Raw genomic sequence first — 18,900 nt, 5'->3', positions numbered from 1 at the left:
GAGAGAGAGAGAGAGAGAGAGAGAGAGAGAGAGAGAGAGAGAAAGGCATTGAATTTTCACTGGCTCTGTGTCCTTGGTCAGGTTTCTGGACCTCTGTGCCGCAATGAGTGTCTCTAATTCATTGTCCAAACAGGACCTTTTAAGTCCAGTGGGTTCAACCTACTTCTCACTTACCTCACTTTACTCTATGAGAATACGTGTGTGTGTGTGTGTGTGTGTGTCTGTGGGGGGGGAATACCAATAGGAAAAAATAATAGGGTTCTACATGTCTTCCCTTCTCTGTTGGGATCTTTTTTCCCTCACAAAGTGAAGGAAACTTTGGGAGAGAAACAGTGCGTGGGGACCATTCCTATTTCCCTGGCAGTAGTAGCCACAGTCTTCTCTCCCTAGCTCCCCCCTGTTCTCCTACCTGCACAAATAGGGCATGGCTAGCTCAGCTTTCTGGGGCATTGTTCCTTTTATATAGTTGGAGAGAGTCCTGCAGGAAGACATGATCAGGGTCACACAACTGGTGTGAAAGTATGGCAGGATGGGGAAAGAGAGAGGCCACTCAGCATCAGAATGTATAGAGTTCGATATGCCAGGAACTGTGCTGATTGTTCACTGCTTTGTCTCATTTAATCCTCAGGTTCACCTTGTGCATATGCTATCTCATAATCTGAGGGGAAACTGAGGCCTAAAGGGTGAGATCATACAGCTAATAAGTGGTGGAGGCTATGGACATCTAACTCCAAGGACATTCCCACACTCCTTTCCATGGAAGACATGCCATCCACCTCTTTGTGCATTGTGGGACCTGTGAAATGGCAAAGGTGCCTCTCTGCTGGTCCCAGTCGGGCTCCTAGGGCTTCACATGGATAGCACTCCTGGGTGGCCCTTGGAGTACTGGAGGAGCACCCTGCTCAGTCAGGAGTCTGGAGCCACTTTGCCAAGGTCAAATAGCTTTGGTCCGTCTTCCCTTCTGACAACAACACTGAGGAATAAAGGGTTAACTACCCCCTCCTTGTATATAGGGGCAGGGTGTTTCCACGGCAGAAGTTGCTGTTCCCTGTTAGCCCACTGGACCTAGGGCAGGTCCCCATCCTTCCCTAGCCTTCCACCTCCAGCCCGGGAGCTGTTCTTGAACTCCTGAGGGAGAACCCCACCCCCTCCCCTAAAGCGAGGGCCCCGGGGAGATTGAGAGCCTGCTAGCGGCCCCCCACCGCGGTGGGGAGAGGCAGCAGCCTCCAGCTGTTGGGGGACAAATGTTGGGGGAAAAGAGAGGGGAGTTGAAGGGGAGGGGCCACAGGCCGAGACCTCCGAGGCGCTGGCCGCTTTAACCTCTTAATTGCTGGTTCTGGTTTTGCTGGCTTCGTCCCCTAAGGCCTTGTCTAGAAGGGATGGGACACTGGAACAGGAAAAGCTCCACCTCTAAGCCTCCATGTTCAGGGAGAGAATCTGTCTAAGGCCATCCACCTACTGAGCATCTGGAGCCCCAAGCAAGCGAACTCCAGCTTTGAGTTTCAGCGCTTCGGCTCAACAGCTTCCTAACATTAGAGCTCCCACTCTGTGCTTTGGTTTCCTTATGCAGAAAAGGTGTAGCTTAAAAAATGGGGGAAGGGATCATAGTGAAACTCCGGCGCGCTCATTTGTTGGACTAGTAATTACCGAGCATCTGCTAGGTATCCAAGGGAAGTAAGCCTGGAGAGCAAGCAGCGCTGGGCAAGGGCGCACAGCTCACGCTGCACAACCAGGAGTATCCAGATCGCTGTGCTTCCCCTTCTGAGGAGCGAGGGCTCGGTGGTGCGCGATGCCCACGCTACTCCTTTCCGTAGCGGCTAGGATGCGCCGCCACGGTTGGACACTTCTCCGCAGCCAAAGCACCCCTCAGTCCTCAGGTCTTAACCTCCGGTGCACCGTGACCCAGGGAAAAGCATCGGAGATTTAGACCAATCTAACCAAGCCTGGGACGGCCGTAGGAACGTCCCCTAATCTTTTCGGCGCTCCCCTCACAGTTCCCGAATACCCCTTCCCTGGAAGTTTCGTTGTCTGCGCCTTCCATTTCGCTGCTTCCGGATTAGGGCGGCTCCAGCCTCGAAGTCCGCCTGGGAAGGACTTTGTTGGTTTGTCAGAGCATCCATCAACCGTAAGCCTCCTCGGACCTTTTATCCGTGACTTTGACCCCTTTTCTGGGTGGGGGCCACGTGGCAGGAAAGACCCTAACCCATCCCATCATCCCCTATCGTCACTCCGAGGATGCAGTGCGGAGATTATTTCGTTGACTGGGTCCAGTCACAGCAAATTCCAGAAAACCCAGTGCTGACAGCTTCTGACCTTTGGGATGAAAAAGTTGCTGATGAGTGTTTTGTCGGTGTCCGCTTCGGAGCTGGGCGTTGGGGCGCAGTGTTTTACGTGTGGGCGCAGTGCTAGGTCTCGGACGCCAGGGACTCGCACCACAGGAAGATCGAGGGTGCGTGCGCTGGGAAGGCTCTGGCGGAGGCCGAGGAATCCCACCCGCCGACGGCAAGCCTCAGAACCGAACATTCTGGCGCGGCGCGTAGAGGTCACAAGCGGGAGGAGCGGCAGTTTTTGCCCTCCTGACCTCTGAAGGCTGGGGCCTTCCCTGCGCTCCCTGCTTCCTGAGGATGCGCTTCCCGCCTCTGGAAGCGCCTGCGACCTGCCCGGCCCTGCGCGCGGGACTTTTTAGAACCCACACTCCTCCCATAGGGTCTGACCTAGTAGGTCAGACCAGGCCCCCTTCTTGTTCTTGCTCCTGCGGTCCCAGGTTACCTCAAACCAAGATTGGCTGCTCTCAGCAGCTTCTAGTCTGGTATTCACCTGGGTGAGAGCCTCAACCCTGGCCCCGCAATTGTGTGGTCATTTGCAGGGTCTGAACCGCCAGTTCCACGTGTGAAAAATCGATTTCAGTGTGGCTACCTCACACTGTCTTGACAAAGTTAAGGATGTGCAAAGAAGGCACTGTGCCCAGGACCCCACCACCTCCCGCAGGAATGGCTCTGCGAATGGGTGAGGGCTCTGTCCTCCCCAAGCACAGAGAATGGAAAGAAAGCTAGCTTCCCCTGGGAAGCCAGAGTGTGCCTCATCCGGATGCCACTAGTTGGGTAGTAGAACCAGGAGCTTGGTCCAAAAGCTGGGGAGGCCAGGCTGGGCAAAGCGGCTTGGTCCTTCACCCTATTTACTGCAGGATTAGGAAGAGAGCCCATTGACGTGCTGGGCTCTCTCTGAAGAAACAGTTTCAGAGGTCGGAGCCGCTCAGCAGGGGCTTGAGTAAACCCATCTGGAGGACAGTGTTGGTAGTGGCCACAGAGCACCTGTGCTTCCCTATGGCTGTCCAGCGGTCACCAGAGCTAACCAAGGCCACAGCAATCCGGCAGTAAGGTCGACTGTAACTAGAGAGGGTTTGCTAGGCTGATTCCTCCAGCCACACACAGACTTTTGCTAATGCTCTTCTGAGTGGAAGGGTATCATTCCTAGAGACAGAGAGGCCAATCTTGGTCTGCTGTCTCCTCCCAGCGATGCTTGGGATAAAGCACTGGGAGAACCAAGGACTCCATTGTCAGACCTCTGTGATCAATGCTAAGAGGGTGGCGGGTCTCTGGTGGACATGTTCTGGAAAGAACTAGTCCGGGATAAGGCCTGGAGGTGGGAATGTGCTTTAGAGGGGGCAATACAGACCTGGGCTGACCTTCATTTGGACAGACTGGACTTGGATATGGGGTTGGGGCAATCTTGAAGAAGACAGGGAAGGAGATGGGCCTGAAAAGGAGCAGTTGTGCCTTGTAAGCCTCAAGTGACTTGCGTGGGATCCTGAGGGGAGAGCAGAGCTGCTGAAGAGGTGTAGGTAGGGTGTACGCGGAATTCCCACATGCATGGTGGGAAATTTTGTGACAGTAGTGAAGAGGATGAGGCGGCAGGTTGAGATTGGAACCTGGAGAGGCAGGCACACGGGGCTGCCTGATGGGAGTGTGGTCTAAGAGGGAGACTGGCCGTGAAGATGGACAGGAGGAGATAAATCTCAGAGACCTTTTCCGAAGCAGAACCCTTGGCCCCTGAGGAGTGGAGTTTTGAAGAGGGACGAATATGGAGTTTTGAAGAGGGACGAATATATGATTTAGTAGTCACAATGGCATCATCCCTGATCTAGGGAACACAACAGAGGAAATGCAGGCTGAGAGGGTCGGGACAGCCAACCAGTTGAACAAGGCTTGACTCCCTCCTGCTTGCTGGAGGGGCTCCCAGGCTGGTGATATGCTGGAATGGCCCTCTACAAAGCAGGGAGAGAGAAGGGCAAGTAGTGGAATCAAGGCATAAAGGGGAAAGGGAATATTTGATTTGGAACTATTATTTTTGTGTTTTTCAGCCTTCAGTGTCAGAATGTCATAGGCTCTAGAGTCTAGGACTAGATGGGTTCTTTGTAGACTGCAAAGCCTTCATAGGTTTCATAGACTAAACAACTATTAGTTGTCAGCTAGCTCAGCTCAGGGCAAGGAAAGAGAGAACTAAGAGGAATTAAACCAATTTCTCTTCCAAGGAACTCTAAGCTTTTATATAGTTGGGGATAGAGTTTATTCATCTCTGGAGTCAGCCTGGCTGAGGTTCTTATCCTTGTGAGCTGTGTGACTTAGTGACCCCTATTTTCTTCTCTATAAAATGAGCACTAATTGGGATAATCAATGTAAAATACAGAGAATCTTGGTGGGCATGTGGTGCTCAAATGTTTGCCTATTAATATTACTATGTTTTCCTAAGAGCTACGATGTGTTAATGAACACAGTCATTATAAGTGTAAGTGACCATTATAGAAAATTTGGAAAAGTCGTAAAAGCACCATGAAGAAAACAGAAGCACCCACCAGCTCCCCTTCTGGGTGGGACTTGGCTGTAGAAGGGTAGTTCATCCAAGAAAAGGTTAATGAGAGAGCAACTGCACTGAGGCCAGAAAGCTAGGTGTGGCACACCACCGGATGGGAGTAAGAGCTAAGAGATGGCCAGTCTGAGCCTCCCCAACCTGTCCCTGCTCCCTTGTGTTGCAGCCGATTTGGGACTAAGTGTGCCCGGTGCGGCCGACAGATCTACGCCAGTGACTGGGTGCGAAGGGCACGTGGCAACGCTTATCACCTCGCCTGCTTTGCCTGCTTCTCCTGTAAGCGCCAGCTGTCCACTGGTGAAGAGTTCGGCTTGGTAGAGGAGAAGGTGCTGTGTCGCATTCACTATGACACCATGATTGAGAACCTCAAGAGAGCCGCAGAGAACGGTACCCACCCAGCCCTGATGGGCATCTCTGTCCTTTCTCACCTAAACCCAGCAACCCAGACACAACCTATACTGCTTTACAAACTTGGGCGTTCCTTAGACCACCTAGGGGCAATGTGAAGGTGGAACTCTGCTCTGCAGAGCCTGCCCTCTGGCTGAGCCATTTGCATGGGAGTGGAAGATACTGCCATCCCTGCAACTATGTTAACTTAGCTGTAAAATGGGGCTAATGTGATGCTCTCATAGATAGAGGAGCTGACGTGTTGTCAAGCTAGGAGGCACTCCATGATCCAAGAGATGGAATCTTAACGAGTCAGCCTTCTCCACCTTTGGAAAGTGCTCACTGGCCTGGGAGCTCATCCCTTCCCACTGCCTGGGCCAGGCCTGGAGATAATGTACCATTTACTCTCCCAACTTCCATCCTGGCAAAAACTAAAAACAGAGACTTGAGGGTGGAAGTTTCATCCTGGCCCAGTGGCCTTGGAAATTGGGTCAAAGGCAAAGAAGCTAGTCCCTAAGACTAGAGACCCAGCTTCAGCATACTACGCTAACATATGAAGTTTCCTTTCCACTCTAGGCCTCAGTCCCATCATCTGATGCCTAAGTTTCCTTTGGCTCTGATAACTGTTATTGTCCAAGGCATAGAAGCCCGAGAACAGACCTCAGGATGAGAGCTGAGAAGGGAATGGAGGCTGGGCTTTGGGCAGAGGCAAGGACCCATCCCACATGGTGTCTGTGGACACTGTTATTTTCTCTATAACATGGGTTATTTTAGATAATCTTTACAATAATCTTAGGAAATTGGTATTGTATCCCCATCTCATAGGTAAGGAAAAAGGCAGATGTTATCTGCAGTAGGTAGCTTGCCATAGTTTGTGTGCTGGTAGGTCTGGCTGATTCTAAAGCCCAGGATCTTTACTACCATAGCTCTTTACCATACCATAGTACACCATACCATGCTGTACCCCACTCCCCACCCCAGGCTCCAGGTCCCTTTAATCAGATTTCATAAAACCAGAATTGTTTTGAAATATGGCTGTTTCCAGAAGTTTCATTTTTCTATCTAAAGAACAGCCACATTAATCCTGTTTACTTTGCTATGGGTTATTACTATTGTACAATTTCTGCCTCACTCCCACCCAGTTCCTCTGGGGGAGGTTATGGACCACCCTGCCTCCATTTCTAGGCCCTGGTCCAAGGACTAATTGGGGACCACCAGAATGTTCCTGGATGTGACTAAACCAAGACCATCGCCTTCTCCTGCCAGGATCAAGGCAAAGTGGAGAGAGCAAGTGAACTTCAATAACCTAGGCTCCTCCACACCTGGGTCAAGGATGACCACCTTTAGGCATGCTTTGTCTGGCACACCTGGTTCTCCTGGTGCAGAGGCCATGGGCTTGGGGCCTCGAATCTCCCTTACTGATCAACTCTCAGTGTGGGCTACTGTTTTGTTTGTTAAACATTACACACACACACACACACACACACTATACACGTTCACCAAAGAAAAATTAGAGAAGGTGGCTAAGCAAAAATGAAAACAAAATCAAGATGACTCCAAATGCTACCTTCTCTCATTTGAGTGTTTATCTTTCCAGGTTTTTAAAATTCTATGTATTTTGGAGTGTTTGTTTATTCCATCAATGTAGTTTTTGTGCTAATTAAAAAATTACACTAAAATGATAGCAGTGGTTATCTCTAAGTGGTGGAATTGCTGGTGATTTTCTACCTTTTTTGTGTTTATTGAAATTTTCTAGACTTTTAATGAGGCCCGTGTATGAACTTCGTACTCGGAAAAAATGAGGCGTTAAAAATAAAATGGGAATTTAGTGGCTTACAATTACAATAGTAAAAGTAACATGAATAGAAAGAAATATCTAAAATATACATCATTTAAAAATTAAATTTCAGAGAAGTTAAGCAACATTTATTTGTCTTGAAGACTTCAATAGAAAATATTGAAAGTAGAAGGTCTGTATGATTGTACTCCTCAGAGATAAACCACCGCCAACAGCTTTGTGTATAGCCATCCATTTCTCTTCCACTCATTTTTTTTATAAAATTGGAGTCCGGGTTCTGGAGCCCGCTTGCGTCTTACCTCCACCAGAGTTTGGTTTCCCCCGGTTTAACCATGAGGGAGCCCAGTTTGGGACGTTAGGGTCAGCCAGCTTTCAGATCCTAGCCAGAAGTTTTCAGGCAGGAGAGTTCTTCTCTCTGAGCTTCAGTTTCCCTTCATGTAAAATGAAGATAATGTCACCTCTGTTAAGGGTTGTGATACGTAAAGAACAGTGTGGCATGGACGCCCCAAACACAAGCCCTTTCCCCAAAGACTGAGCTCAGGAACTACGACCCTGGGATCCCCACTCCCAGCCAACTCCGCTCCTGACCCTTCCAGGGACAAGCTCCCCCCACCCCCGTCCTTTCCAGGCTGCTACTAGAAGAGATGCGGACGCGTGGTCAGCTGCTTCTGTCGCCCCCAGGGAACGGCCTCACGCTGGAGGGGGCAGTGCCCTCGGAACAGGACAGCCAGCCCAAGCCGGCCAAGCGCGCACGGACGTCCTTTACCGCCGAGCAGTTGCAGGTACCCAGCCAGCCGAGAGCCTAGGGGCGTGGGCGGGGTCTCGGAGGGGCGGGGCCGAGCGGCCTTCTGGCCCCACCCCTCGGCCTGGACCCGCGCGCGGCGGGGCGGGGCTATAGCTGCTTAGGGCGTGGCCTCGGGTCCAGAGCCTCTGATTGGGCCGGGGTCTCAGAGACCTCCGCAAGCCCCTGCCTCATCGCCCTCCGGCGCCCCGCAGGTTATGCAGGCTCAGTTCGCGCAGGACAACAACCCCGACGCACAGACTCTGCAGAAGCTGGCGGACATGACGGGCCTCAGCCGGAGGGTCATCCAGGTGCGGCCCGGGTGGGTGGGTGGGGAGCCCCGGAGCTCACCGAGGTGCCGAGGGTCAGGGTGCACCCGGCCACCCTTCCTCAGGAGGCGATGAGGCAGCCCCGCCTGGGGACCCCCGGTAGCAGAACCGACCCCTTTCCGCGAGGCTGAGGTTGCCGAGGCTGTTGTTCCAGGTGTGGTTTCAAAACTGCCGGGCACGTCATAAAAAGCACACACCGCAGCACCCAGTGCCGCCCTCGGGGGCGCCCCCGACCCGCCTCCCCTCCGCCTTGTCCGACGACATCCACTACTCCCCGTTCAGCAGCCCCGAGCGGGCACGCATGGTCACCCTGCACGGCTACATTGAGAGTAAGTGACCGCGACAGGGGGCGCGGGACCTGCGGGAAAGGAACGCTAAGGAGGGCTTGTAAGGGGCCGAGGCCAAGATGCCGGGAGGCCTTGCGGAGCATTGTGCTGAAGATGGGGCCCCTGAAGTCACTTGGACCTAGTCGGGTCAGGGAAGGAGTAAATTCCTCGTTCTGCCTCAGCGGGGCGGCAACCTTGTTAGAAGCAAGCGATTTAACCTTTCCAAAATGTCTTTCCAGTACACACTCTGGGCCAGGGCCGAGGGACTAGGTCTTTCCTTAGATGAGCAAGGTTCCTGCTGTGTGGAGTCTGCGTTCTGGTGGGCAAGACAGCATGGAATGATAACCACAGTGTGTGGCAGTTATTGGGATGGTTTTTGCAGGAAAGATACCCACGGGAGTGTCGAATGCAGCTGAGGAGGCTGCCTCGGAGAGGGGAAAGTCAGTAGGAATTACTGAGGCATGTGGACTGGAGGGAACAGTGTGGGCAGCTGAGGGCCCAGAAAGCATCCTGGCTGCAGGTGCATTTGGGGGAGCAGGCTGGTGTGGCGGGACCCACTCAGGGCTGTGAGGCCTTGGACAGATCACCTCACCTCCTCGACCTCGATTTCCTCATCTGTAAACCGGGATGATAATAATGCCTCTCAAAGGATGAGGATGGATTCAGGCATCCTGTCAGAATGTCAAGCACCTCTTGTATTTTTAGCACAGGGATTCAACAGTGAGCACAACAGACCAGCTGCTGTGCTCCCTGTGACTCACATTCCAGAGTAGGAGATGGGTGGACAATAAACTCCTGAATGTGGGAGGGCTGGTGTGGCTGGGCAGTGAGCACCAGCAGAGAGATGAGGGCCAATCCTGGTGAAGTAATAGGAACAGGATCCTGGAGAAGGAAGACAGTAAGAGTCCGAGTCTGCTCCTGAGCAGGTGCTATGCACAGATTTCTTTCTTTCTTTCTTTCTTTCTTTCTTTCTTTCTTTCTTTCTTTCTTTCTTTCTTTCTTTCTTTCTTTCCTTTTGGATCTGTTTCCTTAAAGCTGGGGGTGACAAAACCAAACAGAAAATGTGAAGTCACACACACATAATTCCCTTTTCTGGCTCCAAGTAAAAGGCAAAAAAAGGGAGGTCAGACTGAGAATTGTTGTTTACTGGATACTCTATTGTATGTGTCTCTGAACATCACAGATCACTATCCTATTTGAATAGATGAGGAAACCAGGCCCACTGTCAGTGGGAGCCAATACTTTTTACTGATCAAATGTTGGCTTTGGTGTCAGCTTCAAGCACACCTGCCATCTACTAGCTGGGTGTCTTCAGGCAAGTTCTTTTATCGGTTCTCTCATCTGTAAGAAAATGAGGACAATAAAAGTCCGTACTTCAAAGCAGTGTTATGAACATCCAACGAGATAGGCGATGTAGTCTTCAGCATTTCATGTCAGCTAAGTGTTGACTGCTCTTGTCATGGTGGCAGAGCTAGGAGTGCATAGTGCTGTCTACAGCACGGCTACGATGGACCATGACTCTTTATATGTTGCATTTCAGACCCATCAGTCTGGCAGGAGGGACACTTTCCCCTTCTCATTTCTAAGTAGTGACATGTTCAGCCCTGCATAGAACCCATTAAATATTTTTAGTGATTTTGAGGACCAGGAGCCCTCTAGGACCAGGGTTCTAGTCTACAGCTAATACTTGCTGTGGAATTGGTAATGGATCTAGGTGGCCCCATTGAAGTATGGCTAGGACTCTGTCCACACATTCCCATTGACCAAGTCTGGAACTCTCTTTGATGCCTAAAAAGGGGCTGGAGGACCCTTTCCTCTTCCCCTCGAGATGGGAGCCATCTTGAGGTGGAAGATGCTTGGGCGGTCTGGGACCTGCCACCTCTTGCTCATGACTGAAGGTCAACCTAGCAGTTTGTTTTATAGCTAACTAAAATCCTGGAAGCTTTAATTTCCTGCAGGATGAAAGTGTTAGAACCAGGCCCCAGGAAAATTGACTACTGACTTTCAGTTAACTAAAGTCATACGATCCTGAGTTTCTTGAAGTCTTAGAGCTTAGAATCTGATGAAAGCATTGGAACTGGGCCCCAGAAAATTGCACAGACACACAAGTATTTGAATAATTTGAGGCTGTTTATGGATTTCTTAAACACCCAGGGAGTTAGAAATCTTTAATTTAATACAATTGTTTTATTCTATGGATAAGGAAACTGGCTCAAAGGGCACCATGACTTGCCCTAAATTATATATTAGTTGTAACTCTGCATAGAGTTCTTTCTGTGACCAAAGAGAATGAAGTCTGGAGAAGAGACAAGCAAAAGAATTCTCTGCTAGAGTAGTAAATAGGCTGAAGCATGAGAGATTGGGATCAGACATCAAAGTAGATTTTTCCCATCAGTTTTAGGTACTGGAATAAGGTATGAAACTTCATGCAACATAGAGGTAAAGAATTCCTGCTAGATGCCATGTCTCATTCTAGGTACTGGAAATCTACAGCAATCTAGAAAGCAGATAAACATCCCTGCCTTCGTGGAGTTGGTAGAAATTGATCAATCACAAATAAACAATAAAAGTATATAGCAAGTTAGAGAATTGGGGTTAAAATAATAAAGGTGAAAGGGAGGACCAGGAGCAGAGGGGTTGCTGGTAGTGTTGAGTTGCAGTTGTCATTAGGACAAAGTCCTCATGGAGGTACTTGGTAAATCATCTTTGGTGAGGATCTGACAGAGGGGGTAGAGGCTTGCTTGCAAGAGGTATTCACTAGCTAGTCATATAAGAGTGCTTATCAGTCAGCTAGGCAGTTAGCCCAACCCTCTTTAGAGCCCTACACATATAGTACTATGGCCAACCTATGGGTCTTGCCCAGGGTTGCCCAGGTGGTAAGTAACAAGTGAGCTGTAGCTTGCAAGAGTGCAGGGTAGGGGGAGGATCCTTCACGGAGCTTGGGGAATGGGCTCCAAGGCATCCTTTCCTCCACAGGTCAGGTACAGTGTGGGCAGGTGCACTGCCGGCTGCCTTACACCGCACCCCCCGTCCACCTCAAAGCCGACATGGATGGGCCACTCTCCAACCGGGGTGAGAAGGTAAATGGAGCCAGGCTGGGCCAAGGGATCAGAGCTTCCCTGCTGGGGATGGGTTTCCAGCAGCATTGCCAGTTACTGAGGGGGTATCATGTCCCTCTGGGGCAGACCATCTCTGCCCAGCTTGCTTAGGCTCCCACAGTGCCCCTGAATCAGTCAGTTGAGCAGCTGCCAGTATGTTCCATGTGCAGGGTCACTCCCTAACACCCCCACCCCCTGTAGGCCTCTTTTCCCCACTGACTGTGTGGCCTTGTCTTCCTCAGTCTGGAGAATTTACTTTGCCTAAGTTTTGAGGTTCCAGGAAAGGCTTCTGTCTCCTACCATCTCTCTGGCTTTTCTTCCTCCTTTTCACTTTTGTCTGTTGGAGATGAATAGCTAGAGCTGGTAGGGCTAAAGGATCGGAGGTCAGCAAGTGACCTTGGTCAATGGAGAGGGCCTCCCCTTTAGAACTGGATCTCTGGCTGTTCAGGCATTAGGATTAAACATCCAGAGGAATGCTAGACATTGTCCAGGGGATTGAGGGTTTTTATTTATTTATCTATTTATTTATTGTGTGGAACAAGGGATTGAACTCAGGCCCTTGCATTTGTCAGGCAAGTGCTTATTCTACTGAGCCATCTCCCTAGCCCCAGGGCTTTGATATTTAAGGCACTAGAACTGAGCATTTAATCTTGTCCATAATGCAGATGAAAGTAGGCAGAACTGCTTGGTGAAACCACAAAGAGGTAGGAGCCTCACTTCTTTCTCAACTCTGAGACCCTTCACAGTTGGCTTTGGAAGCCATTGTTCTAAGAGGCCCCTGTATGTAGCTCAAGGTCAGGGCCTGGGTGAGAACCTGTGCATTTGTTCACTTACTCAGAGTCTGGAGCACAGAGATGAGCAAAGCATGGTCACTGCTCTTGAGGGGGCCACAGACTGGAAGGGAACACAGTGAGTGAGTGAGTGAGTGAGTGAGTGAGTGAGTGTGTGTGTGTGTGTGTGTGTGTGTGTGTGTGTGGGTGGGTGTGTGTGGGTGTGTGTGTGTGTGATAAAAAGCTTCAATAAGTTCATGGGGTATGGGGATGGGATGAGAGGGCAAAAGAGATGCTGGGAAGACTTTCTGGAGGAAGGCAGCCTTGGAACCCAGGCCTGGAAGCTCAATCAGAGTTTATGAGGGAAAACAGGAGCCATTGTGACTTTCAGGGCACTGTGAGCTCTTCATTGTCCTTGGCACACAGGCTTAAGGGGGAACATGGTGAGAAGCAGGTGCCTGGGGTTGGCAGATGGAGGATTTGGACTTTATTCTGTGGCAGCATGGGAGGGGAATGCTAGGTATTATAGAAGCATCACTGTGGTGGTACCCTGAGAGTGGAGGAGAATGCGCCATACAAGGCAGGAAGCCACAGGTGGTATGGTGTCTAGGTAGAAAAGATCAGTGCTTTAAAGATGAAGAGGTCCTCAAGGACCCTCCAGTCCAGTAGGTTCCAGTCTTGGTATATCTTGCAATCACGTGAGAAGATTGGAAAAGCATAGATTCCTAAGCCTGGGCCGGCCAAATAGCTCAGCAGATTAAAGTGCCTGCAAGCAGGCTCAGGGGCCAGGGGTTCGATGCTGGTCTGCCATGCTGGCCCCACTCCTGGGGCATGCTGAGATGGTGATTGAGATTGGGCGTGGTGGAGCACGCCTGTAATCCCAGCTCTTGGGAGGCTGTAAACAGGCAGATGACTGTGAGTCCAATCTAGTAGTGAGACCCTGAACACCCTGTAGATCCGGGCGTGTCAGGCTCAGCCCATGGAATTGGAAAGGGGAGCCTGGAGTGGAGAGCACTCCTTTGGGATATTTCCTTTAGCTCTGCCTTCTGTTTTGCATGTGCTAGGCTCTGTAATGGGCATCACAGAGGAAGGTCTACAGCATGGAGTTATAGACAGCCTAGTTGGATAGATATATTTACAAGTAAATTGTAATCCTCAACACAAGAATCTGGGAGCAGGTGAGAACACCCCAGAAAAGTCCGCTCTGAGGCTGTCATGTTCCCAGTAGGAGCTGCTGTTTATTGAGCTCTTTCTCTGTTTGAGACAAGTGCTTTGTACACATCATCGAGTTGATACCTTGTGGCTGTGGAGGTGGCCTTCCTCAAGTAAAGATGACATGATTTGTCCCAGGATATGGTGGATCTGTTGGATTTTGAAGTCTGCAGTTTAGTAATCACTTCTTTTTGTAGCACTTTAGAGCTCTCTCGCTCTCTCTGACCTCCTTCTTCACAGCCTCACTGTGAGGAGGATTATGGTGATCTGTGTTTTGTACTTGTAGAAACCGAGACTCATGAACAGCAGTAGCTTGTCCAGGGTCACAGCGAGCATAAGCAGAGCTGACTGTAATCCTAGGACTGTCTGCCTTGGAATTGTTGCTCCTTGCTAGTAGGAGAGAATTTGTCCTCTTAGACTGGGACAGGGACTGAGGAAGGAAGCTGGCATGCTCTTTGCCAAAAGAAGAAGAACATGGGCAATTACACTCCAGTGTGATACAGTTGAAATGGGGGACAATTATGGATTTGGCGAACCCATAAGGGGAGTGACAAGCTCTTGGGGAGAAGGACATTCCATGTCAAGAGTAAGTGTGCAGAAGCACAGAGGAGTGGGTCTGAGGGGACCACAGGATCCTTAGTGTGGCCGAGGCCCAGGGAAGTGGGGAGAGCTGACAGGGGCTATGTAATGAAAGTTCTGGCCCACTGAGGGAAGTGGGTGGGTCTTGGAAGTGTCTGAGGCTGGTCTCAGCACTTGGAGAAGAGCCCCTTTCTCTTGCTTGCTCAGCTAAGCTTGTGGTTATGTCTTGTTCAGCCTGAAAAATGAGCCAGGCAAGGCTCTGGCAGCTTTGGCTCTAGGTTTCTGGCCCCTGGGTTTGTCTGCTGAGCCAGAATTCACTCTAGTTGGGCTGGGTCCCAGCTTTGTATCCAGAAGCGTTGCGTGAAAGGGTGTATCTGTCTCTGTTACCTACTGCCCTCACTATGAAGCCTTCTGCCAGCTGTAAGGGATCTTTGGGTTCACATCCTGTCAGACCTGTAGGGCCTGGTGGGTCACAGGGTGTGTGGACTGAGCAGTCAGCTCAGCAATGCATGGGCTTTCTCCCAAGTCCATCCAGGCCTCAGCCAGCACAGTTGTGAGAAGACTCAGTTTCCCCCCTAGGGCTGATCCCTGAACCCACTCATCCAGACCAGCACTGGCCTGGCCAGGAGAACAATACCCTGGACATTCTCAGAGGAGCTTCCTGTCTCTCCTGCATCATCGTTTGGCCACACATGCCTGTGAGTTTCCAGAACCACATTCTTTCCTGATCACTTATTCTGGTCCCACAACTGTAGCACTTCGAAGGTTTTTAAAACCAAGCTATCACTGATCAGGTTGAAAGACTGAGCCCATGGAGGGAAGGGTCTGACCAGGGTTTTTCCTTGTGAGCAAGCTCTTGTAATGAGAGCCCAAAGCTGTGTGTTCTGCAGGCCAAGGACGCTACCTCCTTCTTCAGAGATTCTGAAGCAGAAGTTTCTTGGAGCTTCAGTTTCTGCCTCTGCAAAATGGAGTTAATGATAATTCCCACCACCTAGGAGTGCTATGGAGAGTAAATGCAGTGATGTATGAAAAGAGTCTAACACACTACCTGGTACACAGAAAGTGCTCCATAGGTGTTGGTTGTTATCGGATTACAGAAATCCCACCCTATATGTGGGGGATTTGTTCTAAGGCACCATGGGTAATGCTGAGCCCTAAATACACTACCTTTTTTTCCCACACATACATCCCTATGATAAAAGTTATTTTGCAAATTAGGCACAGCAAGAGGTTAGCAGCAATAATTAATAACAAAATAGAGCAATTACAGCAATATAGTATAATGACAGTTATATGAGTGGGTTCTGTTTTCAAAGAGTCAACAAAAGTGCTAGTGTATTGGGTTGCAGTTGATCAGAGATTACTGAACCTGTGGGGTGCGGGACCTGTACTAAGAGAAGAACATCCTCATGAGGGAGCTTTCCTCCCCACCCTCTCTGATAGGCAAGAATGTTACCAGGCAAGAATGTTCCTGATTAGAAGATATCCACCATATGGTTGTGCCCACTAGATGTCCCTGGACTGCTTGAAATCTCTTGTCTTCTTGGGAAGGCGCATCCCACTGACCAGCCCGCTAGGAATCCTTAACCTGAACTTCAGAGAGCTGGTGTGTGTGTGGCAGTGAGGTGTCAGCTAGGTGCTTCAGTGGAGGAGGGAAATAGAAAGTCGTCACTTGTCTCTTGGCTCCGTGAGGATGAAGTGCGTATGGAGTGTGTAGGTTGCTGCCTGCTGGGTAGGAAGCACTCAGTGGTATTGTCATGGTGCTCTTGAAGAGGTAAAGTTGGTACAGTAAAGGGACCTCGCTCTGGAGCCCAGCCAGTTCTGATGCTGGGTCTACCTCTTCCTAGCTTTGTGACCACATACTCTCTCATTGCTACCGCTCTGATCCCCAGTGCCTTCCAGTGAAACAGAGATCATGCTGGGGCTCCCTCATGGGGTCAAGGTGTGGCTTTGGTGAAATAATTCATGGAAGATGTAGGGTATACTTCCCAGGCTTTTTTGTTGCTGGTGTTGTTGCTTGCTGAATCTTCCCTGTCATCCCCATTTTACTCAGGAAACAGTCTCAGAGAGGAAAATGATTTGCCCAGGTTCTCACAGCAAGTAAACTGGCAGAGCCAGGATTTAAATCCAAACCTAGGCCCTGAGCCCAACTCATTCTCCAGTTCTCCATGCCTTTGAGATTCCCCTGGAGGCTGCCTGGTGGGGCTGGCCCCCAGCTCAGTCCCCTCCCATGTCCTCCTCTTGCAGGTCATCCTTTTTCAGTACTAAAGCTGCCGGCATTTGTGCATCTGTCCATGGGCACCCCACAGCTGCCCCTCAGCTGCTGAGATCCAGTGTCCGAGTCACAGCCAGGGATCCACAGCCTCCGCATTCACCCCCACCCGCCATCCTGCCCGCCGCCAGCTTGGCCCCCCAAGCCTAGCCTTTCCCTCTCCTGCTGAGAACCAGAAACCCCCAGGAGCACTACAGAGTCCTCCTCTTGGAAGGCAGAGCTCCCTGAAATTTGGAATGAGGGTGAAAACAACAGCCTGTTTTTCCCATTTAAACAGGAGTTATCGTCAACTTCAGCTGATCACAATAGCAAAAGGCAAATGGAATCCTGCAACGCCAACAGCCTCCTAATTTACAGGTTTTCTTTCCCCTCGTATTGGCCTTTATATACTACTTCCTTGGAACCATCTCTGAATTCTGAATAGTCAACAACCCCCAATGTTAATCACTCTGTTGCTTTTGTCTGGAAAACTCTACAGTGTTTGTGGGATGTCCCCAAGGGAAAGCTATGTTCTAATTTTATCATTTCCATCTGTCTGGTTATGTCAAGTTAATTCAGAAAGAGAAGAGACACTGACCAGCCCTAAGAGGCCCAATAGGGCAGAAATGAAGGCCTGCCTGAACTAGAAAGCAGGCAGACCAGGGAGGGATTGGGGACCCTGGACTGGGAGAAACACTAACCATTCCAAGGCGAGGAAAGAGGATGCTCGGTGGAGGGGAGTTTTTCCTCCCAATTCATTATCTACCATATATGCAGGAATCATGGCAGAAATGGTATGTGGTGACACTTCTGAATGTTTGAGAAGGCTAGAACTGGGGAATCTTGGTGTTTACTCCTGACAGAGGTGCCTGGCCAAGTCTTCTCTTGAGGGGAGGACACTCATGGGGAGCCAGGGAACAGAGCCCAGTTTAATGGCAACCAGAATGTTAATTTCAGCCCACTTGCCACTAGAGAGAAGTGCCCATTGCCCATTGCCCAGGTGGGGGTGCCAAGCCCAGGGTTCTAGCTGGTAACACTGGGTTTCCCCACCAGCTCTGCTCAGCCCCCACCTTACCCACTCCTAAGAACAGAGGCCAGACATAGCTATGTTCACATTCATCCCATTCTGCTGCAACTCTTCCACTCTGAACAAAGGGCTCGGACAGCACACATCCATGATTTGTTTTTCAGGGGACGCCTATTTGTTTCAAACTTATCCTCTAATTCTAGAACTACTTGGAGACCTGATGCATTTCCCACTAGAAACTGCTAGTAAGCATGTTTTAGATCAAGTCTTTATTCCTACATTTGGAAGGAGACCATAGGACAGGAAAACATGCAGTTGCTGTCCCCATTTTAACCCATGGCAGATATCATTAATTGATTGCAACATTCTTAATCTCACTGACTCTGGATGAGCTTTCAGAATTCACATGCTTGAAGTAGGCACTTAAATGAGAACCTGAACACCAGTTTCTCTGAGACCTGGAGGAGAGTTAGGCTTGAGTGTGGCCCAAGAAGGGAACCTGAATCTTCTCCCTTCCAAAGATGTTACAGCTGACTAAGGACAAAGAAAACAACACTCTCAATGTGATGAGTGTGACACACAGTTCAGAACTCATCCAGTGGAAAACTTATGCCCAACTCTGTGATGGGCATTGACTCAACAGGAGCTACCTGGGCTTGATCCCTGGCACCCAGAGACTCAAATCTTTCCTTTGAATTTTGCTCCTAATGATCAAAACCCTAATCACAACCATGTGGTAAGTGGCCAGTTGAGCTCTGCCCAGGCTCACTTAGGACCCACTCTGCCTTGAGCCTCCTCCCAAGGTCTATTCCTTGAGTGGATCACATGGCCATAGCATGTTGCAGTCAAACGTCTTCACTACCTTGTTAAGAACAGCCTGGGAACATACAGACCGTCGAAACTATTTATTTAAATACAAAACAAAAGGGGAAAACACACACATGGAAAAAAATTGTAAGCACTTTTTTGTAAAACCAATGTCTGTTTTGTTACATACCTTTCATGTTGTGCTTTGTAAATGTCTTATTTGTGTAATAAATAAAGTTAATGCAAGTAGAAGTGCTGGCACTTAAATCCAGAACATGATGAGATTCCATTTCTTGCCTGTTCTCTGGTTGAGCAGTTAGGTGTCTGGCTCTTAGAATATCTGGGTTGTTGGGCAGTGCAACTCTGGAAAGTAGGTACCATTCACTGTTGGGGAACTGTACATTGCAAAGGCGCAATGACGGATTTCTTCTCTAAGTACTGCATCGCCCCTGTGACTTAAGACTTAGTGAAAGGTCCAAGCACCACCCGGTCAGAAGAGTCCTCAGTCTGACCAGTGCTGTGAACAGGTGTCCTTCAGCATGCTGTGAGGGAAAAGTGAAGCTTTGAGCTGGACATTGTCAAATGAGAAATCCACAAACTAGGAACAAAAGGGAGTGGATGGTTGGATGGTTGAGGAGGGAGGTGCACAAGGGCCTGTTTGGAAGATAG

At 49.9% G+C, this 18,900-nt stretch overlaps 1 protein-coding gene across 4 annotated transcripts in view; it reads left to right on the top strand.

Moving 5' to 3' along the window:
• Positions 1 to 18,477, top strand: part of Lhx6 (LIM homeobox 6) — a 24,159-nt gene extending 5,682 nt beyond the window's left edge. For 2 of the 4 annotated variants that reach the window (XM_023701601.1, XM_023701600.1), the window contains 6 exons: positions 5,033 to 5,253; positions 7,733 to 7,833; positions 8,048 to 8,143; positions 8,316 to 8,490; positions 11,464 to 11,567; positions 16,696 to 18,477. In XM_023701601.1, coding sequence (XP_023557369.1) covers positions 5,033 to 5,253; positions 7,733 to 7,833; positions 8,048 to 8,143; positions 8,316 to 8,490; positions 11,464 to 11,567; positions 16,696 to 16,842 — 844 coding nt within the window. In that variant the 3' untranslated portion in view covers positions 16,843 to 18,477. Of the gene's footprint in view, positions 1 to 5,032; positions 5,254 to 7,732; positions 7,834 to 8,047; positions 8,144 to 8,315; positions 8,491 to 11,463; positions 11,568 to 16,393 lie in introns of all 4 variants that reach the window. The other 2 variants (XM_004641490.2, XM_004641491.2) reach the window with 2 other exon arrangements.
• The last annotated feature ends 423 nt before the right edge of the window (positions 18,478 to 18,900 follow it).

This window comes from Octodon degus, unplaced genomic scaffold (assembly GCF_000260255.1).
Source record: "Octodon degus isolate 3935 unplaced genomic scaffold, OctDeg1.0 scaffold00137, whole genome shotgun sequence".
NCBI classification, from domain to species: Eukaryota; Metazoa; Chordata; class Mammalia; order Rodentia; family Octodontidae; genus Octodon; species Octodon degus.
This window is presented reverse-complemented; position numbering and strand designations above follow the sequence as displayed.